The following is a 25,385-nucleotide window of genomic DNA, read 5'->3' as shown; positions in this document are numbered from 1 at the left end:
ACTCAAATGAAACTCAGACCCCACCCCGTGCCGTGCTGAGCTGTGGCTGGGCTCCACAGCAGTGCTGGTTCCAGCCAGTCCTGTCTGTGTAACTCAGAGAAACTTTGTGTGAGGCTCTTTGGTGCTCTGAAAGCAGTGGAGCAGAACAGAGCTGCTGGGCTGCCTGCACAGAGCTCAGGCCCAGGCACTCAGGGCTTCTCCCAGCACACCACAGCCACCCAAACAGAGCAAAGCAGCTCCTCTCCCCACCAGGACCAGCCCAGGGACTCCTTCAGGCCGGGCTGTCTCAGCTCTGGCCCAAAGCCAGCATGCAGCAGCTGGAAACAGAGATGCTCTAGGTGAGTGAGGTCCTGGATGGGGTTACAGACTCTGCTCCCCTGAACCATCCCACAAGGCAGGCAGAACAGCAGGCCCTCCCATCCCAGGCTCTGAAAAGAGAGGAGCAGCAGGCAGTCATCTTCCCTGAGCAATTCTGGCAAGAGCACTGGATTCCAGGAAATATAAATAACTTCTCAGCCATCTGGAACTGTCCCTGGGCTGGTGAGCAAAGGTCTCTCCCAGCCTCTGCCCTGTTCCTGCTGGCTCTCAGTACCAATGGGGGCAGCCCAGTCCCCACCAGGATCCAGAGCAAACTTGAGTCTTGCTCAGAGCTCCTGACAGAGACCACCTCTGGCCACTCGAGGCTGAAAGAGGCCCCTGCCTTCAACACAGGGCCAGAGCCACAGCAAGCCAAGAGCTCACAGCAGGGCTCGGGATGCTCAGCCCCTGCCCCAGGCACCAGCCAGGCTTCAAAGGTGCTTACGGAGAAGGACAGGCAAGAACAGACCTCTCACTCCATCATACGTCACTTTTCTTCATTTTATTCTTTTATTTGTACAGCTATATTTTACAGAACGCATTAATGCAGTTTAGACACAGCCCAAACCCTGTCTCCCGAGATTGTTTATAACACAAGCATGTAAAATAAGACCAAAAAAAAAATCCAAACAAAACAAAAAAAAATAAAACATTCCCCCACTAGAGAGTTCCACCAAAACTCCTTTTGCAACATCAGGCTGTACCTTGAAGAAACTGAGCTCAATATAGTCCATACACTGAAAACTTCCATTGAAAAGAAAGGCACCGTGCGAAACCACATTTTACATATATACAGACTGAGAACTAGAACAAAAAAATTACACTTTATTATTATTTTAAATTCCTTCTGCAGCTTTGTTGGTTTAATACACACTTTTTTGTAAATTGTAAACCTTCACTTGCAAAAAAATACAAATACACTGATGCATTTAGACAAAATATTTTCTTACTTGTACAGATGCAATACTTTAAAATATCTCCTTAAGTGCTCTATCATAATAAAGATTCTCAGAGTGGCTTCTGCCTGCAGAGTCCAACTGAGCCTTTAATGCATTTTATATATTTTTAATATAGCTTTTTTAAAGGTCTATATATATTTATTTTATATATATATTTATATATTTATATCTATATATATTTACAACTCTGCCATAGATTCCTTCACCTTTGGTTAAAAAAGTTAAAGCCCTCTCTTTAATAGCATACTTTCTCTTTAAAAGAACACACATTTTGCATACAAAAGAAAAAAAAATCTGTTCCCATAAATCAACATTACATTCCTCATCTTCAAACGGCAAAGGCTGTGAAGGTTAGACTCCAGAGTTTATCAACACTCCACTGCACAGACATTTAAAATGACTATTTTAAATTTTTTAATGTTTTATATACAGTAAGATCTGAATAATTTTATTTTTTCTTTTTGTTTCACATAACTGGGAAAAATAAAACCCGTGTATTTGTAATTTTTTTTTTTAAATTTCTAATGTTTTTTCCACCTATCTGTACTATGGGTTTAGAGGCACTCCATCATGTGATGAATATTTTTTCTTTCTCTCTCTTCTTTTTTTTTTTTATTTTATTTTTTTTTTTCCTCTCTCCTTTTAAAGTGTTGCAAGTATCCTTTGGACAGCTTCTCCCGGGAAATCCTTCAGCAGGCTTTGGGGAGCTCCGGAGGCACCTCGCTGGCCGAGATGCGGTACTGCACCTTGGTGTTGGTGATGGCCCCGTGCTTCTGCCGCAGGTGGAGCCGCAGCTGGCTTTTGTGGCGGAAATGCAGGTTACACTTCTCACACTGCGGGGCAAAGAGACGGGCTGTGAAACGCCGTGCTGGGGGACACCTCCTCCCCTCGGGGCACACAAATGCCTCCTCTCCACCAGGGGCCCCAGGACGCTGCAGCCACCGCGCAGGTGGGCCAGGGGACAAGCGGGAGCGTGGTGGGAGGAGCAGCACCCGGGGGCACCCAGTCCACGCTTTCAGCAGCGTATCTTGGTTTATGGGATGCACAAAGAGCAAAGTACCTCGGGAGCTGACTCTGGCTCTGATCGACATAGCACCGAGCTCCATATCTAGGTGATCAAACCAGATACAGGGCTATTTCTGGAGCTGCTTTTGACCTCTGCCAAGCTGGATGGCTCCAGGATGTTTGAATGCCAAACCCTGCTCGGATTCCCTTTCTCTAGCAGATGGTGAAAGGCAGGAAAGCCCCAGCGAGGAGCTGGGAGCCCACAGGGCTGCAAGCAAGGCAGACTGCCTGCTGGGTGCGATTATCACCATCAGAGGGGAGCTCAGGCCAGGCTGTCTGCTCCTTTCCCCCATCCCCACACAACACAGGCAGCTGTAATTTAAGCCATAGCTATTTGAAGAAGTGTGACCTTCTTCCAGATGGGGTGGAAGAAAAGAGCAACTAAGATGCACCCAGCTTGGGCTGCATGTCAGTGTTTCCAACACAGCCACGCCTGAAAAAACACCACATCAGCATCAGCTAATGCCCAGGAGGGAGATGGGGCATGAGAAGCAGGGATGTGACCTTGGTGCCTCATGAGGCTGGCAAAGGGCATTAGGATGCTGCAACCAGCCCATGCGCATGCCCTTGTGTCTTCCCAGCCCGCCAGGTTTGGCAGCATTTTCCCCCATCCCAAGCTGAGATTCCCCACCACCAAAAAAAGCAGAGCCACTCACATGATACGGTTTTTCTCCTGTGTGGATTCGAAGGTGACTTTTGAGGGTCTGCAGGTGCCGGAAGCGTGTGCCGCAGATCTCACAGGGGTACGGCTTCTCCCCGGTGTGAATGAGCACGTGAGCACGGAGGTGGGCCACCTGCAGAGAGCAGCTCTGGGTCAGGACAGCATCCCACTGGGAGCAAGGGTATCCCTGTGGGAATGGGGTTCTGCCCAGACATCTCTTTTGGTCTACTGGGTTATAGCTGGGACTCAGGGCCATGTGTCTGAGCTCTGGTATGTCCAGTCCTTAAGACAAAATGGAGCAGAATAGCTACAGCCAGCAGTCAGGCTTCCTTGCTAAGCTAAATTGTCCCCCTCAGACCTTAAGTTCCGTATTTATCCCACAACACCATGGGAACAGCTGCCCGAGGTAGCAAGCTGGGCCATCATCAGCCTCCTCCCTGCCACTGAGGCATCACCAGTCTTGGTGGTGAAGATCTGCCGGTCTTGGGCAGAAGATCTAACCATGTCCCACCTCCCCGGGCACTGCAGGTCCCAGAGACACGCACCTGGACAAATCTGGCCCCGCAAGTCTCACACTTGTAGGGTTTCTCCCCAGAGTGGATGCGTGTGTGGGTTTTCAGGTTGGCTGGTCGGTTGAACTGTGCCCCACAGATGTTGCAGCGGTACGGCTTCTCTCCTGAAGAGCCCAAAAGAAAGGGTGAGGGATTAGCTACAGCTGTGCTCAGGATACATGGTACTCCCCAGAGTTAAGCCTCTTCAGGCACCAGACCCCACAGCATGAAGCACTATCCCTGACTCCTGTCCCTTTTGGAGATGGCTGTGGATAAACCACGTTGGGCAGGGTGTCTACAGAGCAGGGCGAGCTCAGGAGGCAGCTTTTCTCTTCTGGACTGCGAGCTGAAGCCTTCAGGGCAAGAGAGGAAGTCAGGCAGCTCTGCCAGCAAGGATTAACAGCATCGTTCCTCCTGACCCTGGGACAGCAGCTGGCACCTACATCTCCCTACAGCTCTCAGTAAGCACCCTTGAACACTGCCCTGGTACTTGCATTGTCTTAGTCCCCTGCACAGCCCTCCTGGAGCTCAGCTCAAACTGTGGGAATTTGGGTCTAATTCAACATAGCAGCACAATCGTCAGCCCAGACTTCCCCTCCCCAGCTTCTGAACTGGCTGTTGACATGTTAAGCATTAAAAGCATGAAATAAAATAAGCCCTAGGTTTGTCAGCAAATGACTAAACCCTTAATATCCTCTTCCTTTCTCAGCTTTCATTGTGCTGATTCACAGAGTCCGTCCATTCACAGATTTTCCCATCAGCAGAGTTTATGCCAAGCTAGATGTGACCTGGATTTCTAGGATGTAAAAATTAATCTCAGACTTCTCCCTAAATGTTCTTTTGACTATTTTTAAATTTTTTTTTTTTTTTTGCTTACGTCTACCACAAAGTTACCTGAGGCCATGCATTTGCTTCCAGTTATGAATTTTGCACCATGCCTTTAAAAACAGAGGTGCCCAGTGATTTACAGCAAAGGAAGTTGAGTTCTACCCCTGCTGCAAGGGCAGGTACCTCTCCCCCATTCCCAGGTTTGGTGCTCTGTCCAAGGGCACCCTGGCAGTGCCAAGTAAAGCACCTTGCTCTTCCCATCAGGGACAGCTCATGACACAGAGCAGAGGATGCTGCAGCAGGCACAAACCCAGCCATAAACACCCACATGATCAGCAACCCACAGCCTTCCCCAAAGCTGTCCCCACAGCCAACACTGTACCTGTGTGGACGGTTTTGTGGCTGGCGAGGTTCCCCTTGTAGCGAAAGGAGGCCTGGCAGCGGTCACACTTGTAGGGCTTGTCACTGTGGACTTGCAGAGAATGTCTCTTGAGAGAGGCCTCCTCGGAGAACCGGCAGTCACACTCGTTGCAGAAGAAGGCTCCGTTCTCTGGGAGGGCAGAGAGAGGAGCAATCAGATGGACAGTGCATGGGTCACCTTCTGGATAGGCTATGGGATGGATTTGGGATGGAGGAGAGGGGTAGCCAGAGCAAGTGTTGGAACAAGCAGCCAAGTGCAGGTGTTCATGTTCAGTTGTGCTTGCAGTGTGCTGTTGCCTCCTGGCCTGGTGCATACTGCAACAACATGCATGGTTTGAGAGCAAAGTCATCACGAGCTCTAGTTGAGAGCTTTCTCTCTCCTTTAGTGATGCACAGGCTGCTTCCAAGAAGTCAGCATGTCACCTGGACATCTTTTGAAGAGGTCCATGATAGCACTCCAGGTATCAGGCATCCTCTGAAGGATGCTCAGCTCTGGAGCAACTCCTGCACCTTTAGAGGTCTTTAACCTTTATGGGTACAGAGGTCTGCCTTGAGCTTGGGAAGATGATCATCACCCAAATCACAAGGCAGGTTCCCCCAGTAGGAGGATGCCCAACTCTTAAATGTTGTGTTGAGTGTTACCACAGTGAGGTTCCCTCTTTGGATCTCTGCCCAAGCTACAGGTAGCAATGCTGCATTCCCCCTCCCTCAGCTACAGGCAGATGAGTGCACAGATACCTCTCTTTGGGCTTGTGGGGTTTTGCAACAAGATTGCAAACCTCATTATCTGCATTTCCCCAGATGTGCACACCGGGCTCCCTGATAATAAAGATATCATGACGGATGCATGAGACATGCCAGCTTGCCCAATCCCCATTACGGGTCATTACATCTGTCAGGCTTGTTCTCCTGTGGCTCTGGTGGGGTGGGGTGCACTTGTTTCCTGCCCTTACCTGCCAGATCTGCAGCAGGTGACTAACTCCCTGCACAAGGTACCTGGATGGTGCTGGGGAAGGGGAGGAAGGCAGCAATTCCCATGTGCACGTGTCCCTCACACACATGCACACAGCTGGACAGTTAAGAGGGGGCTGTAAAGCATTGTGGAATCCACCAGCATCTGGGACAGGTCTGACTGTGTGTTTGATTACAGGGCACTCAGTGATGGGTCCCAGAGTTGCACAGCCCACCTGCTGGTTGAAAAAGATGACCAAGGATGCAAGACTCACCGCAGCTGGAGTCAGAGTATTCAGACTGGGTTTCCCCCATCTCTTCTCCAAAGTTTGAGCCAGGGGTATGAAGGCACATCTCAGTATGTTGTGGGGACTGGCAGCCACAGGAGCTGCACTTTGATGAATGCATGTACAGAGGGGACTGTCCTTCGCTGCTCCGAGGGGACCCATCCCGGGACCTGTGGAAGGAGAGCAGTGTACAGAGCCGTGAGAAGGCCCTTGCTGTGCTCGAGGTACCTGACCCTCGTTTGCACCCCTCCCCACACAAGGGACACATGTTTTAAGGGGACATCTTTGTGGTGAGCTGCACAGCATAGCCCTGATCAACAACAGGTCCTTAAGCCTCAAACCTTCAAATGTTCATCACCAAATGACCTCAAATGTCTTTAGGAACATCCAGGTCCAGAGGATAGCATATTGTTCCCTGATACTTTGGCCATTCCAAAGCCTACAACCAACAAAAAGCTTGAGGCATTGGAAGTCTGGTGGAAACACAGGCTAGGCAAATCCAGGCTCCAGAAGTCATCCAGAGCTGCCAAAGTTACCCAGGGATTCAAAACCCAATGTTCCCAGTTCTTCTGCTGGTCCATGCTGGCACCACTACAGTGGGGATGGTGGGCACTCGGTGTCACTGGCAGCCCTCCACTAAATGCAGGGGCTCCAACCTGCTCATGACAGGACTTTCCAGCCCAATGCTACAGGTATTTCACACTTCCAAACCCTCACCAACATTCAGGAAGTCCTGTTTCTCAGGGGGGAGCAGCATGGGGGGTGGAAGTCTTCTCACCTGTTAACAATATTGTTGAGTCTGCTCGCTTGTGGGATAGTAGAGTCTTCACCATTCACGCTTATCTTGGTGGGGGACTGCACATTGAGATGCTCCGGCTCCATGGACTGCTGGCAAGTGGACATGGGCACGTAGGTGCGAGGAGAGAGCGTTCCCATCTCGTTCTGGTCAGCGCTGTCTTGCTTGGCGTTCTGGTTGAGGGAGTTGAGGACAATGAACTTGTACTTCTTCCAGTTGCAGGCTTTGGGGTCTGTGGGGCTCTTGGTGAAGAGGGAGCTGGAGTTCTGACCGATACGGGCATTCTTGCTGCTGCTGGACTCAGTTGGTGAGTTGGGCTGACAGTCTGACTTCTGTGGGCTCTGAGGGCTGATGAGTCCCTTGCGGTCCAGGGGTGTGTTGGTGGGCTCAAAGTGCTGGCTGATCTCATCCTCCGAAGAGGTCCGCTCCTCCTCTTTGGCCACTTTATCACAAGGGAAGTAGGGATTGTTCCGGACTGAAGGGATGACAGGTTTGGGCCCAGAGGCCACGCTGTAGTGCATGTCACTCCTGGCTTCTTCAGCAGCACCTTCTTTTGGAGCATAGATGGTAGCGTGGCACATGTTGGCAGAGATGTCGGTAATGGTTCTCACGTACTCAGTGGGGATTGTCCTGGAGCTGTCGCACGGCAGGATCCTCTCCTTGGGGAAGGCACCTGCCCTTGAGAGTTCAGAGAGAGGCATCCTCATCTCCCGCAATTCATCATCCACTAGGAAGCTGTTCAGAGGGAGAGGGCTGTATCCGTGGTAGGAAATGGGGGATCCAGACAAACTGTTGATCAAGCCAGGTGCAAAGGCCCTCCCATTGCAGAGGGACCCGTTTTGAAGAGGCATGCCGTTCTCTGAGACATCTCTGCTCCGATAAGCCATCACCTCTGGGTGGCCCAGCATCCGTCCAGCCAAAAACTCTTCCCTTGGCGTCTTCACAGCAGACACCATCTCTGCTTCACTGGAACGGGGGAAAACAGGAGGGAGACAAAGTAATTTTCAGCCCATAAAGATACATCTGCAGATACTTTGTCAGTTCTTCCCCTGCCCACCAAATGCTCAGTCCCACGCTCTTTGAAAAGGACTGCACTCACCTAGACTTGACAAACCTTCGGCAGGTGTCAACCACGTGCTCCATCTGCAGGTAGAGTGCTGTGGCCATCACAGCCATGATATTGTTCTCCCTCAAGTTCAGGCGGGAGGTGTACATGAAGTCCAAGAGGATGCAAAACCCCTCAGGGTTAATTTCAGGATCCAGGTTGATGACATTCAAGTTGCACTTGAGCTGGTCAGTGAAGATGCTGTAGAAGAGGCCACTGCAGAGCAGAGACAGTAGAGAGGATAATTGACAATTCAAAGGCAAAAAGGAGATTTTGTATTAAATCCTTGAGTACAGAGGGGTTCGTGAATGGGAAGGGAGGAGGAGGCAATTACAGAATTCCCTGAGCTTCCCCCTTATTATCAAGCTTGGTTTCTCAGCTTAGTAAGCGTCTTCTATGCTTTTCCCAACTGGAACAGCCTGCTTTTACATCTCACCTGCTCAACAACTCCCCACTGCCTCCATTTAGTAATTCCCCAGCTTTTTTGTTTTTTTTTTTTTTTCCATTGTTGTTCTTACCACCATCCCCTTCCCACTATGACTCATTTCTTTCAGAAGCCTCTTGGGGCATCCACACAGTCTTAAACCAGAAAAATGAAAAAAGGAGAAACGTTGGCAAAACATTTTTCAGACATTTTAATAGTCAAAGCTTGGCTTTTTGAAATATTTGCACCATGTCAGCAAGATAACCTGGAAGGCATTTGCTGTAATTCAACTGGGCAATGGTGGGATATTAATTAGCATTCATTGGGAAGCAATTCCAGCCATCTTCGGGGCTGGAAAGGGATTTCAGACCCCATCAGGTTTTAAAAAAAAAAAAGAAAAAAAATTAATCAACTAAGGTGGGTTCAGCCAGCAGTTTGGAATAGCTCTAAAAATAGCAGTGGCAGGGGACAACTCGGTTACAGAGGACCCACTCACCCCAGTGAACATCCAGCCCTCCCTGTCCCATCCTGTCCCTGTGGGACATTTGTGCTTTGCCTTCAGGGATGTGCCTCACAGCTGCTGTGCTGCTGTTGGTCTCCAGGGGCTGTGTGTGGGCAGATGTGGGTACACAAGGAGAGAGGTGAGGGCAGCACTCTCAGCTCTAATCCCATTACAGATACAAATTTCTTGGCAGCCCCTTTCAGATCTGCTTCTCTGCCTCTGATGCCCCAGGAATCCCATGAGCCCACACAGGACTGCAGCAGTGCTTCTGGAGACCAAAGGCTGAAGGAGCAAGGAGGGAGCCAGGGAAGGACCCTGTTCTCACCTGCAGGCCATCAGGACTGTTTTGTGGGCTCTAAACTGCTCCCGGTTCACGATGATGACAACATCAGTCAGGATATCCCGGCTTCTAAGGCGGTTGAGATTGAGGAGGACGTCGCTGGCGTGGCGGGTGAACTGGATGCAGCTGTCTGCCGGCGAGGCCATCTTGAGTCTGTGAGACAGAAGCATCAGAGGAAGGTGAGAATGGAGAACAGCCAGGCAAGTACCCTAAACCCAGGGAAGAGACAGCTGCTGCTCTGGGACATGCTCAAATGGCAAATTGCTCCTGGTAGGTGCAGCACCAGCTCCTCGGCCCCAAGACAAACAGTCCTGCACCACACCAAGCTCTTGCCAGGCTGCCTAGTGAGGTCCCTGGGCTGACAGCGAGATCTGGCACGTCTCATCCCACCCACCAAGCTGGTGGGTGAAGGCAATCAGACCCTCCTGAGGATTAGCCAACCATCTCCTCTTTCTCTCTGCCTCACCCATGGCAGCCACACCCCAGTCCACTCCGCCCACTCAGGCTCATCTCCACAACGCTTCCAGCATAGCTTCTAGCTTTCCAACCTCCCTCAGGAGCCATCCTCCTCACCTGTGTGATGCCTGGCTGTAAATCCAGCCACAGGAATCAAAACAAGCCTTAAGGTCCCAACTGAAGTTGAATGAAGTTTCAACATCTGGAAAATCCAGCCCATAGTGGAATACCAGCCCTCACCCAGGAAACTAGTTTCCTACTCCCAAGTGGTGGTCACTCTGGAGAAGACCTGTCCACAGTTTCCTAATTAACTGGTGAGGAGTAGAACTCATCTAACCTGCTGGGCTGCTACCCACACCATGGCCCAATCCCTCCCTATGAGCAAGGTTTGGGTTAGTCTAGGAACATGAAGCCTTCCCCCAGCACAATGCCTGTCGACCCATATCAGAGGTGTCCTCCCAACCAGCACCCAGGATGGCCCATGTCTCCCTGAGGTTTGGGCTGGAATGTGCACCTTTGGTGTCAAAGTCTTCCACAATCAAACCCCTCCCATAATCCTGGCTCCTCCTTCCCCAGTGGCACATGAACGTACAGTAGTTTCTACAGAGCAGCTGCTCTCCCAAAAACAAATTCCAGCTGGGTCTAATGAAACATTGCATTAAGGAAAGAGGGAGAGAGATTAGGAGGGAAAGCACAAAATTTAAATTTACATACCCAATGCCTCAATTCACAGTCCAAAAGTTTCTTTCAAACCTATAAATAAATCACAAGAAAACAAACACCACATTAGCTGGTAATTATGAATTGGCTGCGGCAGGTCACAAGGCTGCTATTTTGCTCAAGTATCAGTTGGATAAAAACTAGAGATAACAAACCTTCCACTCTCCAGTAAGGTTAACATTTGTTTCTTCCGGTACAGTATGTTCTTATCACAATCACAGGCTTTGAGAATCCAATCATAGCTTCTTCCACACCCTCTAGCCCAAACCATGGGCGTATGCCAAGGAGATTTTCATTTCCATGACTCAGGAACTTAAAGGCAGGTGGGGAAGGGAAGTCAAGCAAGAATTTTCTCACCACTTCTTTTGGAGATAACTCTTCCCCTGCCAAGACTGAATTCCTATCCAGTGCAGCATTCAAGACTCATGCCATACTCCCAGCACCTTGTTAACAGGTATGATATACACACAAACATCTGCTGCCATTCTGCTCAGGAACCCACATGCTCCAAACACTGGTGAAAACAACCTGGGATGGGATTGCTGAACAGATTTGAGAGGATATAGGCATCAAGTACCAAAGTCACTTGGCCAGGACTGCATAGGAAGCCAGCGGTGGAGACAATGAGGATGCAGAACAAATGTCCCTTCCCCTTTCTACTGCCAAAGCCTTCCCTTAAACCACAAGCTGTGCCTCCAGGTACAGCAATGTAGCTGGGACAGAACAGCAAGGAAACTCAGGAGTTAATTGCCTTCCAGGACTCATACTAATCCTCCAAAATTTACTTAGAACCAAACCCAATTGACTTGGCACCAATGCTGGAAGAAGGTCCTCAAGCAGGTGCCTAGGCAGGTAGAAGCACAATAAAGAGACGAGCCAACAAACCCCAAGACCTTCATCACACTATTTTGAGGACCAACCTCAGATTGTTAAGACTGCCAGGCAATTGCAGGAAGCCCAATAATCCCTGTGAGACAAGGGATTTTCAAGTGTTGCCTTCCCTCTCCCTTTTGGAAGATGTGCAGGTCTGGAGCCCAAGCTCCCCTCCCATCCCCAGAGCCACAGGGATGAAGAGATGAGATTTAAAGCAAGGTATCAAGCTCAAAACCCAGAGTGTCTTACAGCTTCATTCCAGCCATCAAACACAAATCTTCAGAGCCGCTCTGGGCTTGGCCAGCTTTAAAACTTCATGCACATACAAAAAGTGACTCATTTCCCAAATACTGCAGATCTGACCTTTCTGTACACACTCACTGCCAGCCACTCACTACCGTCAATTGCAAGCCAAGGGACTCGCAGCGCCCTGCAAGGAGCCGAGCGCACATCCCTGTGCCCACATGAGCTGATGTGTGTGCTTGGGCAGCTGGCTGGCACCCCAACCTCAGCCACAGTGGCAGACACACTCTGCCAGGCTCTGGGGAGTCACCTCAGTGTCACAGAGGTGAGGAGGTGACCCACTTGTAAACCAACAAAGTTACAAACAGCCAGATGAACTCTGTACCCATGAGCGTCATGTGAGAAGCTACTACTGTCGCCAAATCCCCTTATCCACAATGAGGGCACAGCCCTGCCAGGGGGGATGCCCAGCTTCTCTCCCAGAGCTGGATGCCAGCACAGCCCCCTCCCCACCCTTCCAAATTATCCCTCCCAGCACAGAGCTGCTGCAACGTCCACAGCCCCAAGAGCCAGGCAGGTGCATCCCGAGCAGCTCCTGGCTGCAGGATGCGGGCATGCAGAGGCAAAGGGATGTTCCTTCCCCTTGCTGTGCTGAGTTGGGTTAACCCTGCCCCTTCCAGTCCCCACAGAGCACTAGCTCTGTACCCCAGCATGGAAGGATACTCAGACCAGAGACAATGGGATGGCAACAAGGACCAGTGATGGGGAGCAGAAAAAACCACTGCAGCCAAGCATGGTCTTTGCCATCTAAAACCCCCTCAAATCCCGTAAGACTCCTCCAGGCCCAGCTGGGGCCATCACATCATCCCACACCCCCACCTCCAGTTTTCCTGTCCAGTACCTTGCAGGTGTGGGCTCTCCGGCAGTGCTCGAGGCTGTGTGCCAGGGCTGGCTGTGCCCATAGAGGAAGGTCTGGAACAGGCGCAGGGCCCATTTTGGGGGTGGCCACACGGGACAGTCACTGCTGTTGCCTTCCAGGAAGGCAATGGGTCTGCCCCAGCGGTTCAGGGAACAGCCCTTCCCTCCTGGCACCTCCCCGAGAAAACCCATTCCTGGAAAGGAGCCCAGAGCTGGCTCTGCCTTCCCTGCAGCTCCGTGAGCACAGGGAGGGTGTATCTTTGTGTGGGGGAACACCTTTCAGTTCAACCCCATGCAAAGGGGAGACCCTCTTTGCTCACCCTTGGGCAGAGGGGAGAACCAGGGACTTCCAATCCATTTTCCTGCCATGCCTCTCCATTGATCTACTCTCCCAGCTAGAGGGAATCCCTTTTCATCCATCCTCCTCCCACTCTGTGCTCCGGTGGGAACTCCTTGCTCCCTTACCCTTCTTTGTACAGGGTGGTCTTAACCCTTCTCCCACCCCCAATCACATAGGCAGGGAGGAGGCCACCAAACATTCCCCCTCCCTGGGCCCCAATCTCCTACCCCTCCAGAGCCTGCAGCGCCGACTCACTCACATCACCTTAGAGGGGTGGCTGGGTGAAGTCTTCCTTCCCCATAGCCTCATCCCACACAGTGTTCTGAAACTGCCCGCCCAGGGGAAGCTCCCTCCTGCCCTCCTCCTCCCCAGTCCCTGCACCCTGCAGGGTCCCAGCCCCATGGGAACATCCCCACTGCCTGCCAGGGTGTGCTGCCAGCTGCCTCTCCACCCTGCCAAGGAACGCCTGATTTCTCCTGAACAGGGATCTGGGGAACAACCAAGAAAATGAGGTGAGGTGTGGGTGGCTCCCCCAGCACAGCCATGGGTGCTACATGCCATGATGAAGAAGATGCTTTTGGCTGTGGGTGTGGAAGTGCCCAGCTCAGCTTTCTGATACCATGCAATCCAGGGGCACTGAGTGTCCTTTAGTTGTCACAGCAGAGTTTTATTAGTTTAGTAGCTTCTGGTTGGTGTCTAGGCCAAAACGTGGCCGGGTTAATAATAACCCATGAAGAGACTGAGAGAAGTCCACAGCGTCAGCACAGATCAAAAGCAGCATCACTATTGCAAGCCCTGTCGTATTTTCCACCGTACCCTTCCGTGAGCGGATTGCACTCGCTCTATCGAGCGGTCTCAATCTGATCCAATTTCCTGCCAGCAAACAAATGTTTCTAGGAAATGCAATACATTATCTGGATGGGTTTATTATCAGCATTTGGAACCAGGAAAACTGCATATTTTCTCAAGCGCCGCAGGGAACTTTATAGTTCATACTTCAAAAGAGGGTTTAAAGGATTGCCCTTGAAAGCTGGCCCAGCTCAAGTCTCCACATTGTTTTGGTCTTTGCAGAAGAAAATGCAGAGGAGGGAGGGGGTGAGCACGCTAAAACTGCCTCCAATGTTTTCCTACTAAAGAGGACTCCCCTGCCCTCTACGGAGCCAAGCTCTGGCTGTGAGGCAGAGGCAGCACGTGCCCTTGGGAAGCAAGGAGTCGAGCCTTCCTCAGCATTTCAAACGACCCCAAGCAATCTGGCACATTAATTTTTCAAGGGAAGGCAGGAACCATGTGTCCTGGCTGAAATCTAGGGAGCTACTCCAGAGAACAGAAGATGGACTCCGTGCCCTGCCAACACAGAGCCCTGCACCGAGATGCCGACCCGAGAGCAGGGTGCAGCCGGAGCCGGGTGTGCCCAGCAGCTGAGCTGGGTCCCTGGCCCTGCTGGGCTCCAAGGAGGTGTCTGATCATCCCTAGCCCCAACTGGGACAGAAAATTACCAGCTGGCACCTGACTCTCCCCGTCTCTGTACTCCTGGGGCCGAGGGTGGCACAGCTCCTTCTGGCAGTAAGGAACTGCTCTGGCATCCCGCCTGGATGAGATGAGACACATGCACAGCTTGGGGTGCCTTGGCCAGGGCAGAGACACCCCCCTGCCCCTATATTTAGACAAACAGATTTAAGAACATGCATTTCAAAGGGTATCTAGTCCTACAGGACACCTTCTTCAGGACCCATTCAGAACCCCCTGCCCTGCAGTGTGCTTGTCTCAAGCACTCTCCTCCATAAACAGGGGTCCAATATTCCCCATAGGAACCTGGCACACAGACCAAAGGCAGCAACTGACGAGGAGAAAGAGGGGAAGGAAAACAGTATAGATCAAAAATTTCCTACCCCTCTTGCAAATGCCCCTAGTTCTCTCTCTAATTTAGATAGGAAGCTTCACTGATAATGCTGAGAATAAAGCAGTCCTGAAGACTAGACGCTCCAATTTAGGAGTGTGTGTCTTTTGGCTGCCAGCATCCTGCAGTGATGCTAACACATAAGATCTAGCTTGGATTTTAAAAAGAAAAAAAAAAAAAAAGGAAAAAGGAGGACTACATTTGCAGTCTAAATTTGCAGTCTGAAGGAGCTTACTGGTCAGATGCTGACTTTTGGATACTGATCTAACCAAACTGCAAACTGTGAACTCCTGAGGTTTGCCAATGCCTGCTGTAAACATGGAAACCAAGTGTCACTTTTTGCCAAACAGAAGAATGGTTTAAAAATAGATCTAGAGAATACAGGCACTCGGCATACAAGGCTCCCGTTTATAGACTCCCATGCTACTATAAAATGGAGCAAGAGGTTATGAGCACACAAGCAACTTTCCACCAAGTTTAGATTTTGCCAACTTCTCAGAAAAATGAAAACAACATTTCAGGCTCCAGCCGAACCAGTAAAAGCTCTTGGAGTGAAGTTCCCAGCCCAGGTATTACAGCATACAGACTAAAACAGGCATGAAACAGTTCTTCAACCTTAACACCATAAATATATGAAGCTACATAAGCTGCACACTGAGAAATGCATCTGCTGATTAGAGCTTAATTTTATTCATCTATAGACTTTGCAAAAGGTTTTCTTTTTCATGGAGAATCCAAATAAAATGAGAGGACAGTCCTACCACACAGGACTGGCACACAAAGTTTTACCACCTGTATTTATATAGGGTTTTGAGGATAATGTTACTGTTTACTAAGGAAAAAAAAAAAAAAAGCACTCCAAACCCAAACACTATTCCTACAAATTCATATTGGGCTGTTGCAGTTGGAGGCTGAAAGCTTTCCCTGCCCAAGGAAAAAAAAAAAAAAGAAGAAAAAAAGCAAAAAAGCAAGGATTTACAATACATCCTAAATTAGGCAAAAATTCAAGGACAGATTAACACCACAACTCGGAAAGATTTTCACATGTGATTTCATGACCAGACCCAGAGAGAACTCCATATGGAAATGTCAGTGACTTTAATAAGCACTCGGTTTGTTTCCAATTAGGCTCCTTAAGTAAGTTCAGTGGCATCCAGAGTTTCCTCTGCCACCTTCCTCCAAGCTGGCAAGCATTTTTTTTTCTTATTTTTTTTTTTTTCTTTTTTTAACGAGCAGTTAATAAACATGTTCCCACTCTCCCGAGGCTGCCAGCCCCGAGCGGAGCGGCGGGAGGTGACACTAGATGGCACCAGTTCGCTTTGCTGCAGGAGCGATTTTTCCCCTTGGAAAATAAAACACCCCAACCAAACCTGGAAAACATATAATTTTGTCGATGTAATTCTGTTTCTCTTAAAACGCGTCTGAGCAACATTATTTTTATGAGCTTTTCCAGCCTTGTTTTGAAAAACTTAATGTTTCTGCTAGGTTTATTTTTGTACCATCCAACAGCCGGCTGAATCCTCCCTGCACTGCAAACAGGGATGTCTAAAAAGTGTCACAAAGACTTTTGACGGATTTTTTTTTTGTTGTTGTTTTGTTTTTGGGGTGGGATTTACAAGAATCACTTCTCATTCCAACTTCTTCCTTTGCAATAATAACTAACCAGTTAACCTCCACTTCCTCTCCCAATATTGACTCAGACAGTCACAACTGAGGGGGATTGGGAATTGGAATTGAAATGCATCTCGAGAGATCTTTGATCTGTTTTGTCAATCAAAATCGAACACCAAGTGATGAACTCTTTTCTTACTGGAACAATGTAATAATCCATTCTTCTGGAAAATTTCTAGACACCCTTTGACTATTTTAATGGCTTGGTGATGTTTCATGGGACAAAATGTTTGCCATCTATAATGCAAGTTTTTAAACCTGCAATCCTATCCCTAGGAGAAAATGACAATCTCTGGTTTTGCCTCTCCATGCATACATAAAGAGAGGATTCCCCTAAAATATTTTTAGAGCAATTTTTGAACTGCAACCCCCTCAAGGACTGGAGGAAGGAGCCTGCATTTGCTCCTGAAACTCTTATCCTTTAAATCCTTGAAACAGTATGACAAATAATATTTTTTTAAGCATTTAAAAGCTCGGGAGAGGAATCAGCAAGACTCCCAGATCAAATAAGGGCCTGATCCTAAACCTGGCCCTGCTGACACTTCCACTAGCACAAGCAGGAATTCGGCCCAAGACAGATGTCGGACCAATGTAGCAGCTTCTCACTGAGCCTCATCGGTCTGTCCCCAGCCTCCCTTCGCACTGATCCTGCGCCTGCTGAAGCCAGTGGAAAAAACTAACCGGGGATGGGTTTGTTTTTGTTGATTTTGACTCATGATTTTAAGCCCAGATTTGCCTCTTCCCTGGAAATGCAACAGGGGGGTCAAAAGCAGCTTTTTAGGCACATCTGAGAGGCTGCCGCGGATTTTTCTAAACAAACGCCTTGCTTTCTGTTTCCCTCCTTCCCAAGAGGTGATTTCATAACATTTCATACTGTGACTTTGCAAACTACAGGCGGGGGGGACGGCGGGGGGGAGGGGGGCGGCCGGGAGAGGTCGCTGCCGTCCGACCACGAAAGTTTTCATAACAAAGTTGGGCTTTTTCGGTTTTGTTTTGCCTTTTATTTTTAAAGGGGGGGAGGGGGAGCTTAAAAAAAAAATTAAAAATAAATATATATATACGCGCACACAAGATCAGGCACCTAATAAAAACAATTAAAACCCCGCAACAAAGCAAAACAGACGGCTGTGTCTCCTCTCTCTCTCTCTCGCCCGTCCGCTCGGGGCGGTTTCGGGGGCGCAGGGCGCGGGGGCTGCGCGGCCGCTCGCTCCAGGAATAGCGTGTGGCCGGGGGCCAGCCCCGCGGCTGCCGCCGCCAGATTTACGAGCGCCTGTCCCCACGCCAAGTCCGCCGCGGTAGTAAACACAGGGCAAGGGCTGCGCTGGGGGCAGCGGGGGGCTCCGCACGCATCGCGCCCCGGACCCCGTCCCTCGCATCCCTCGCTTCGCTTCCCCCGCCCGCCGCCTTCCTCCCGGCGGGGGACGCCCGCTCCTCCCCGCGGGTGGTGGTGATGTTGTTGTTGTTATTATTATTATTTTCAGCCCTACGCATGATATAGAGTCGCTTCGTACACTTTTGCCCCTTGCCGAGTTGTGCATCGCGGCTGTGTTCCCGGCGGGCAGCGGCCCCGCACGCACCGTCGAGGCGAGCGCGGTCCCCGCCGCCCCGGGCCGGCGCTCCGCGGTGCTCCGGGGCCGGCAGCCGCCGGCGGCCGAGCCTCCCCGCGGGCTCCCCCCTTTCCCGGGCAGGGAAATGCCGCAAGTCTTCTCCATCACCGCCCGCTCTTAGCCCGGGGCTTGACAGATCACGGCGCAGCCCCGCCACAGGTTGCAAAACGCACCAGCCCTTTCGCGGTTGCGCCGGGGACGGAATAACAATAATAATAATAATAATGCTTTAATAACAGAATCAGAGAGAAATGGGGGCTGGCACGGAAAGGCCGGTGCCCGGTGCCGCCGAGCCCCCGCGCTGCCGCCAGCCCCGCTCCGCGGCGGCGAAACGACAACAGCGACACAACACGCACACACCAAAAAAAAAAAAAAAAACCAAACCCCAAAAAAACCCACCCCAAAAACCCGAGAGAAAAATTTTATATAAAAAGAAAAAAAATTAAAAAAAAAAAAAGGCAAAGAAAAATAACACACCCCGACCGAAGGATCCAGCCATTGAGAGCGGACCCCGAGTCACGCCACAAGCCCGGCGGCCGCCAGCGCTCGCCGCCGTCCTGCGCCCGCGGAGCGGCTGCAGGTGCAGAGAGGAGCCGCCGCCGTCCCCCCGTCCCCACCCGGCCGTCACGCGTGCGGGAAAGCCAATAATCCCAGATAACCGATAATCCCCGGGAGAGGACGGCGAGGGGAGACACCCCCACCCACCCCGCTCCCCTCCCCTTAGACACGCTCCCAGCGTTAAAGACATGCAGGCACCCCTATTTCCTTAATTTTTTCTCGCCTGACAGCGGGCAAGGGAAAAGGGGGGGATGTGTATGTGAATGAAGTAAATAAATAAATAAGGCAGGGAAAAAAATTTCAATTGAGATGATAATAATAATAGTAATAAAAAAAAATAAATTAAAGGGCACCTGCAGCGGGAAAGGGGGGGCAAGGAAAGAGGAGGGAGAGGAAAAAAAAATGGGTAGAAATATATAGAGGCGGCTCCGCGCCAAGCGTCGGAGCGCGGCAGGGAGGGAAAGAGGAGGGAAAAAAAAAGGAGAGAGAAAAAAAAAAAAAAAAAAAAAAAAAAAAAAAAAGCGAGCGAGAGAATTAAAGGGTAAAATCGGCCGCGGCAATAGAAGCAGCAATCACCTGGTCTCCGGGCTTTCCTAGAAACTCCTTGCATCACCACTTCTAAGAACCCCAGTTCTAAGAATCAACAGAGCCCAATTCTCGGAATTTGAGCTGCGGACTCTACCATCGCGCGCGGCATGGGGAGGGCCGCGGACCTCCCCCCTCTGCGCCTTCCCCTGCGCCGCGCCCCTCCCGCTGTGCGCGCCCCCCCGGAGGGGCCGCCAACGGGGTCGGCGAGAGGGGGGCGCGCATCCCGGGGGGGCCGCGGCGGCGGCGGGGGTCCCACCGTGTGGCCCCCCGTTCATCCCCCTCCCCGTTCCCCCCCTCCGGCAGTGGTAGCGCCCGGGCGGCGGGTCACGTGGCGGCGGGTGCTGTCGGTGACGTGGGGGCGCGCGGGCGCGGAGCAGCGCGCGCGGCGCGGCGCGGAGCGAGCAGCGGCGGCGGCGGCGGCGGCGGCGGCGGCGGGAGAGGAAAACGGGGGGTCCCGGGCACAGCTCCGGGCGGTGCAAACACACATCACACCCCCTGCCATCACCAGCCTCCGCTTCTGGGGTTGTTGGGGGGTTTTTTTGGTTTTTTTTTTTTTTTCCTGTTTTTATTTTCTTTTTCCTCTCCCAAACCTCTCCGAAAACGAGCGAAGAGATCTTGGAAAAAAAAAAATGCGCCTTTTGTTTATTTTTTAATATATATTTAATTATTTTTTTAATCTTTATTTTTTTATTATTTATTTATTTTGGGGCGGGGGGTCACTTTCGCATTTCTAAAAAAGCCCTCCCCCCCCCCCCCCTTTAAAAAGATCCCAAACCAACCAAACAGCCCAGCGATCAAAGCCTGGAGCCAGCGGCATTTTTCTGGATTTTTACTTTTTTTCTTTAATTATTTTTTCCCTCATTCAGTTTTTTTTTTTAAAGTAATTTTTTGCTAACAGCCACACTCGGCTCAGGGCCTCCAATGGGATTTACTCTTGGGGGAAGAAGCTTTTTCCTTAAAGATGGTTCCCCATGAACTCCCCATATTAGTTTTTGGTTTTATTTTTCTTTTTTTTTTCCTTTTTTTATTTCTTTGCCAAAATCCTCCAGACAAAAAAAAAAAAAAAAGTATATGTGTTTTGATGATTTTCTCTTATTTTTTTTTTTTTCCATCCGTGTTCTCTTTTCCTTTCCAGGACACTCAAGTGGTGGGTTAATTCTATGTAGCTGTTTTGTTATTGTTGCAAAATAACCTGTAAGTCTATAAATATTCTGCTTGTATGGAATTGTTGGACTGTGCTGGGGATGCAAAATCGCTTTGGCTTTTCTGGAAAGGGATTTTATTTCTGCACTTTTTGCGTCTTGCTGGGCAAAGGCCTTTGCTGGGAGGTGGGAGGGGGCGAATAATGCAAAGCCTTGGCAATCAGTGTCTCGGGTGGGTTTCACAGGGGCTGCACAGGGAGGGGACCGGCCACCCCAAGCTGCCCCGTTCCTCTGTGGAAATGCGGCTCCCTGGATGGAAATCTGTGGACATTTCTCGCCTCTATCTCCCAGCATCGCGGGTTTATTTCTTGGGGGGCCTGCAGCAGGGGTTGTGTTTGGGGGTGGTTCGGATCGCTCATTTTGCTTTCCCGCTCGGGTTTTTGGGCTGCCAGCTGCCGCTCGGGGTGGTGGGGAGCGGGAAAAGGCACGCTCTGGGCTGTGAAGGCATTCCCGGGCCCTGGTGATTAATAGAAATTTGTTTACGAGAATCACCACCGCAGGTCACGGTGCCCTCGGTCCGCCGGTGCAGTTGCTCGGAGCTACTGATTCCAGCACTGGCGAGCCCACGGAGCGGCCACCTTGGACGCAAAGTGCCCGGGTGCTGCCTTTATTTTGGTTTCTCAGCCGAGCTCTTGAACTGAAACATTTTAAAGCAAGGAGGTTTGGGGAGGGGTTGGGTAATAAATTAGGAAGAAAGCCCTTCTGCTAATACGACTCGTCATTAAAAATAGCGCGGTGGCAAGACAGGGATGGTACTCCCGAGACACTTGAGGTGATACAGATAGGCTGGAGAGACGGCTTCCCTGTAGTTCACATGCGATATGGAATTCCCGGGGAGCTGGAGCTGGGTGGCTTTCGTGACTCCGATCCCGGCCCCGGGCGGGGGGGGGGGCTCCCGGCTCTGCGAGTGACCAAAGGAGGGACGGACCCAAGAGTAGCGACTGTGTTCCGGGATTTTGATTTGTTTTGTTTTGTTTGGTTGTTTGTTTTTTTTTTTTTTCCCTTTTTCCTCAGTACTGAAACCTAAAGGAAGGGGGTTGTTGGGGGCGACAGATGTGTTTGTCATTTCTCTGCAGTGTGTGACGCTTTCGCTTTAGCCGGAGCCCAGCGAGCCCGGCGCCCGCGGGACGCTCGGGAGCAGCAGCGAGAGGGAGGGCTGCGCCTGGGGGATTTTTGGTGGAGACCCGAGGTCGAGCACAGCTTCCGTTCAAGTAGCTCTATTACGGGGGAGATTTCTCACTCTGCCTGGCCGCAGCCAAGCCGGGCTTGCATCAGAGTTTCCATCCTAACCCGCCTCGTTGCGGGGACATAGGGAGCAGCCAGCAGCATCCCTTTCGGACTGGGAACCGAGCGGCCTGGGCGTCTTTGCTGAGTTTTTGGCCTTTCTGCTCTGGTGTCGTCCCTTACTGTCGCTCAGGGCCCGGCTGCAGATACCCACGGGCTCTTGCCACCCGCCTCTACTCTCCACTGCTTCCTGCTGCCCCCAAAGCAGCAGTGGTCCCTGTGGTGCCTCGATGGGGACTTCAGGGAGCTGGGGATGGAGTCATTTCCCTGGGAGCCCTCTCCCAGCATCGGCCAGAGGGATCCTTGCTGAGTGAGGCCTTGCCACCCTCTTCCTTTGCCTTCTTCCTTTGCCTGTCCCAGCTCTGGACCACCACGGCAGCCGCTGGCCGTGGTGGTGGCTGCTAGGGCGGCAATGTCCCGGTGGGACAGCTTCCCCTGCCTCCGCAAGCCGACAGCAAGTGTGTTCTCTCTGGGGGAGAACGGTGGCCCCATGGTGCGGAGGGTCAATGGTGGGAGCGTGCAAAGCCACCAGCAGCCCCATGCCGGCTGTGGGACGTTTCTCAGCGTGGCTCCTGCACACCCACGAGGTGCCTGTGTGGGACGTGGAGGAGCAGCAGCAGCTTGGCACTGCCTGTGGGAGGCTGTGGCAACCTCGCTGGGGGCTTGATCCCCACACACCCCTCTCTCAAAAACACCCTCTACGCTGCAGAGAGCTCCTCACCCAGGCAAGGGTTTGAGCCCTCGAGTGCCACCCCTCAAAGCGGTGGCAGCGCTGGAACAGGGGTGATGCTGCTGGGAAATGGTCCCGCTTGCAGCTGGCAGGGGTATTTCTGCCCATGCTGGAGTAGCTCCAAGGAGCAGGGGCAGGAGCAGTGCTGGGCATCGCCATAGGTGCCTTGCACCCTCCTACAGACTGTCCCTCTCCAGCTTCTTCACGTCTTCCCCTGGCAAAGCTCCTGGGATGAAAAGCAACCCCTCTGCCTGTGTGCTGGCGTGCAGGGCACAGAGCAGTGTGAAATTATTCAGCCATCCCTGGGAGCTGCAGCTGGATGTTGAAGGGCCTCAGAGCTGGAGGTGCTGCTTGGCAGCGAGGGGAGTCCTGGGCTTGTGTTGTTTCCCTCCAGGGGACACAGAGCAGGTTTTTATGGTATATCGAGGCCAGTGCGTATTTTTCCCAGGTGAGCCGCACCCCTGAAAAGAAGTACCTTGTCTTCTACAAAACACTGCTTAAATAAACAGTACCCCACTATAATTTTTTCTTTTGAAATTAACTCCTTCAGGCCATAAGGCTTCCCCATCCTCACACAAAAATAACTGCCAGGACTCCTAAAGGGAAAAAAAAAATATGTGAAAGAGAGAAAAGTTTTGCCTGACAGAAGAGAGCTGTGAACCTCTCCTCTTCCCCATGGCCCTCAAGGATGGGTTTCAGGAGCAGCCTGCCCGTTTTAGAGCTGGGTGCCGCCGCATGAATGTTACTTAAAAGGAGTTTTGCGCATATTAATGCGAATGCAGCAAGGCCAGGCTGCGCAGGGACAGCCGAGTCCCTGCCTGAATCCGACTATCTTGTTTTCTAATCTAACCTACTTTTTTTCTTTTGCCTTTTTTTTTTTTTTTTTTTTTTTGTCAGAGGCCGGTGCTCTGCAGGAACCTGTTCTCAGTGCAATCTCAGAGCTTTTTGTGGGTGTCTGATTTCTGTGACACGTTTTGGTTTCCAGTATGAATGTAATGTACAGAGAACATCATGACACTGGTCTAGGTGTATGCGATCTTATCAACCTGACATTTAAGGTTTTTTTAAACCGTCCAATTGATCTGATTTGCATAAAAATCACATGATTTTACTTTTTTTCCTCCTTTTTTTTTTTATTATGTATCATCATAACAAACTACTAAGGTTTACCAGGCTGTTTTGTGTCTGGCAGCATGAACACGGGCCTGTTTCTCTCGTCTTCATTCCTCCCTGGTGGAGGCTGGGGATGTGAAAAGTGGCACTTGGAGGGGACTTGTGATCCTGGCCAGCCACTGAAATCCTTAATAAGCAAATGTGTACAGTTTAACTTCCCAGAAAACAAAGCAGCTGAGCATGCAGGCCATGCAGTTGTTGTTAATTTAAATAGCCGAGACTTCTTTTTATTGATAAGGAAACTCCTCTGGAACAGCCCCCCGGATCCCAGCAGGCTCCCCCTGCCGCAGCCGTCCTCATTACAAAACAAGGCCGCAATTAAAATAAACTCCAAGAGCTAAACAAACTGCTGCCTCTCGCTGGTCATGTGTTAGCTTTAGCCTTTAACGCAGAACAAAATGTTTTCCTGGGTATCGGAAGAGGCATGGGCTCCGACTGGGAGGAGAAGAGGGAGCAGCTGCTGGGCGTATGGGAATGGCAGGGACTGGGGTGCTGCAGTGCTCATCAGGGCTCCCTTCTCTTGCTTTCTTTTTATTTTTGATTGTTTTAAATTTGAGTGTTTTTAACTTGGTCTTTACTGCAAGGGAAAGGGCTGGAAGTGGAAAAAATTAATGTCATGGTAAAACCTGGCTGTCCCAGCACGCCCTGGGCACACCTGACAATACCTCACCCTCGCCCAGCAGGGCTCCCACTGAGCCCACCAGCCACGAGCCCCTGGCCCAGTCTGTGTTACACCCTTCACGTCTTGTGCAGAGGTGGCTGCAGATGCCTCTTGGCATCTGCCAGCATCTGGAGGGGTATTGGGAAGGGAAGCACAGGGTGCCCTGGAGGACAGGACCAGAGGAGATGGATGGAGGGAGGGACAGCCAGGGGCTGTGGAGGGGTGTCAGCCCGCAGTGCCTCCATGCCATGCCATGGCTCCCCACACCACCTGAGAACACATTTTAACCCCCATGCCATGTCTGGACATCCATTTTGGGGTTATGAATCGCGCTCGGATGAATACTCTGCAAGAGGAGCTCCTCTGATGATGGAGGGGTGCGCATCCATGCTGTGCACGCATCAACCCCCAGGATAATATTCTGGCAAAATTGCCCACATAACTGGCATATCTGCTTGGTGCTGGCTGCCAGGAGACAGTGTAGACTTGCCTGTCAAAAATTACTTTCTTGCCACATAGGAGCAAGATATCTGTCTGTCTCCTGCTTGATTTCCCAAATTGGCTGAGCGTAAACAGCAGCTCTCGGAAGGTGGGTAAGGACTGTCCCCATTACACTGAGCACACACAGCCCCATATCGGTTCTGCCCCATCTTTGATTTAAAAGGGAAACTTAATCCAGAAGTTTTCAAGCTGCAGGTAATTACCTCCCACCCCCCCTGGGCCCAGTCGATTTTTAACCAGTTATGGACCAAAGCCTGTCCTTGCCTCAGTGCGGCTGTACCGGGCAGGAAGGCTCCTGGCAGGGGACATGGTGAGGGACCCTTCACCTGATCGGCATCCCCAGCCCAATCCCTTGCTCGTCCCCTAAATCTTGTCTTCCTGGCACGCACCAAACTGAAGTGTGTGACCTGTGGAAGCTGAAAATCCCTGGCCCGTGGCTGAGCAGCACTACTGACCTCTTTTCTTTTCAGCAGACCTGTCAGCGTTCAGATGTTACGATAAAAAAACCTCACTAACCCCTACAGATACTTCTATGATTATGAGTTGTGCTGACGTAGTCTAAGTTGCTTTGTTGGGGGAAAAAAATAATAAAAAGAATAAAAGGCAATGCTTGCTTTGGATGGTTTATAGTATTATTTATTACTCCTTTGCCTCAGAGAATCTTGCAGATACCTGATATTAAAAATCAGCAGAGAGCCTAAGAAGAAGGACAATGCC

General features: G+C 50.9%; 1 protein-coding gene across 2 annotated transcripts; it reads right to left on the bottom strand.

The window, feature by feature from the left end:
- Positions 1 to 830: 830 nt before the first annotated feature.
- BCL6 (BCL6 transcription repressor) lies at positions 831 to 19,193 on the bottom strand. 2 transcript variants are annotated; one of them, XM_058844539.1, is made up of 10 exons: positions 12,440 to 12,576; positions 10,417 to 10,455; positions 9,232 to 9,399; positions 7,975 to 8,196; positions 6,858 to 7,841; positions 6,068 to 6,249; positions 4,804 to 4,971; positions 3,588 to 3,718; positions 3,038 to 3,175; positions 831 to 2,149 (listed from the first exon to the last, which is right to left on the bottom strand). In XM_058844539.1, the coding sequence occupies exons 3-10, from the start codon at positions 9,390 to 9,392 to the stop codon at positions 2,006 to 2,008; spliced, it is 2,130 nt and encodes a 709-aa protein (XP_058700522.1). In that variant the 5' UTR covers positions 9,393 to 9,399; positions 10,417 to 10,455; positions 12,440 to 12,576; the 3' UTR covers positions 831 to 2,005. The 2 variants fall into 2 exon arrangements, with proteins under 2 accessions (XP_058700522.1, XP_058700521.1); XM_058844538.1 differs by lacking the exon at positions 12,440 to 12,576 and adding an exon at positions 19,106 to 19,193 and having other exon boundaries at positions 832 to 2,149.
- Positions 19,194 to 25,385: the final 6,192 nt, after the last annotated feature.

The sequence above is a fragment of the Poecile atricapillus genome, chromosome 8 (assembly GCF_030490865.1).
Source record: "Poecile atricapillus isolate bPoeAtr1 chromosome 8, bPoeAtr1.hap1, whole genome shotgun sequence".
NCBI lineage: Eukaryota > Metazoa > Chordata > Aves > Passeriformes > Paridae > Poecile > Poecile atricapillus.
The sequence above is the reverse complement of the archived record's forward strand: the minus strand, read 5'-3'. Positions and strand labels throughout refer to the sequence as shown.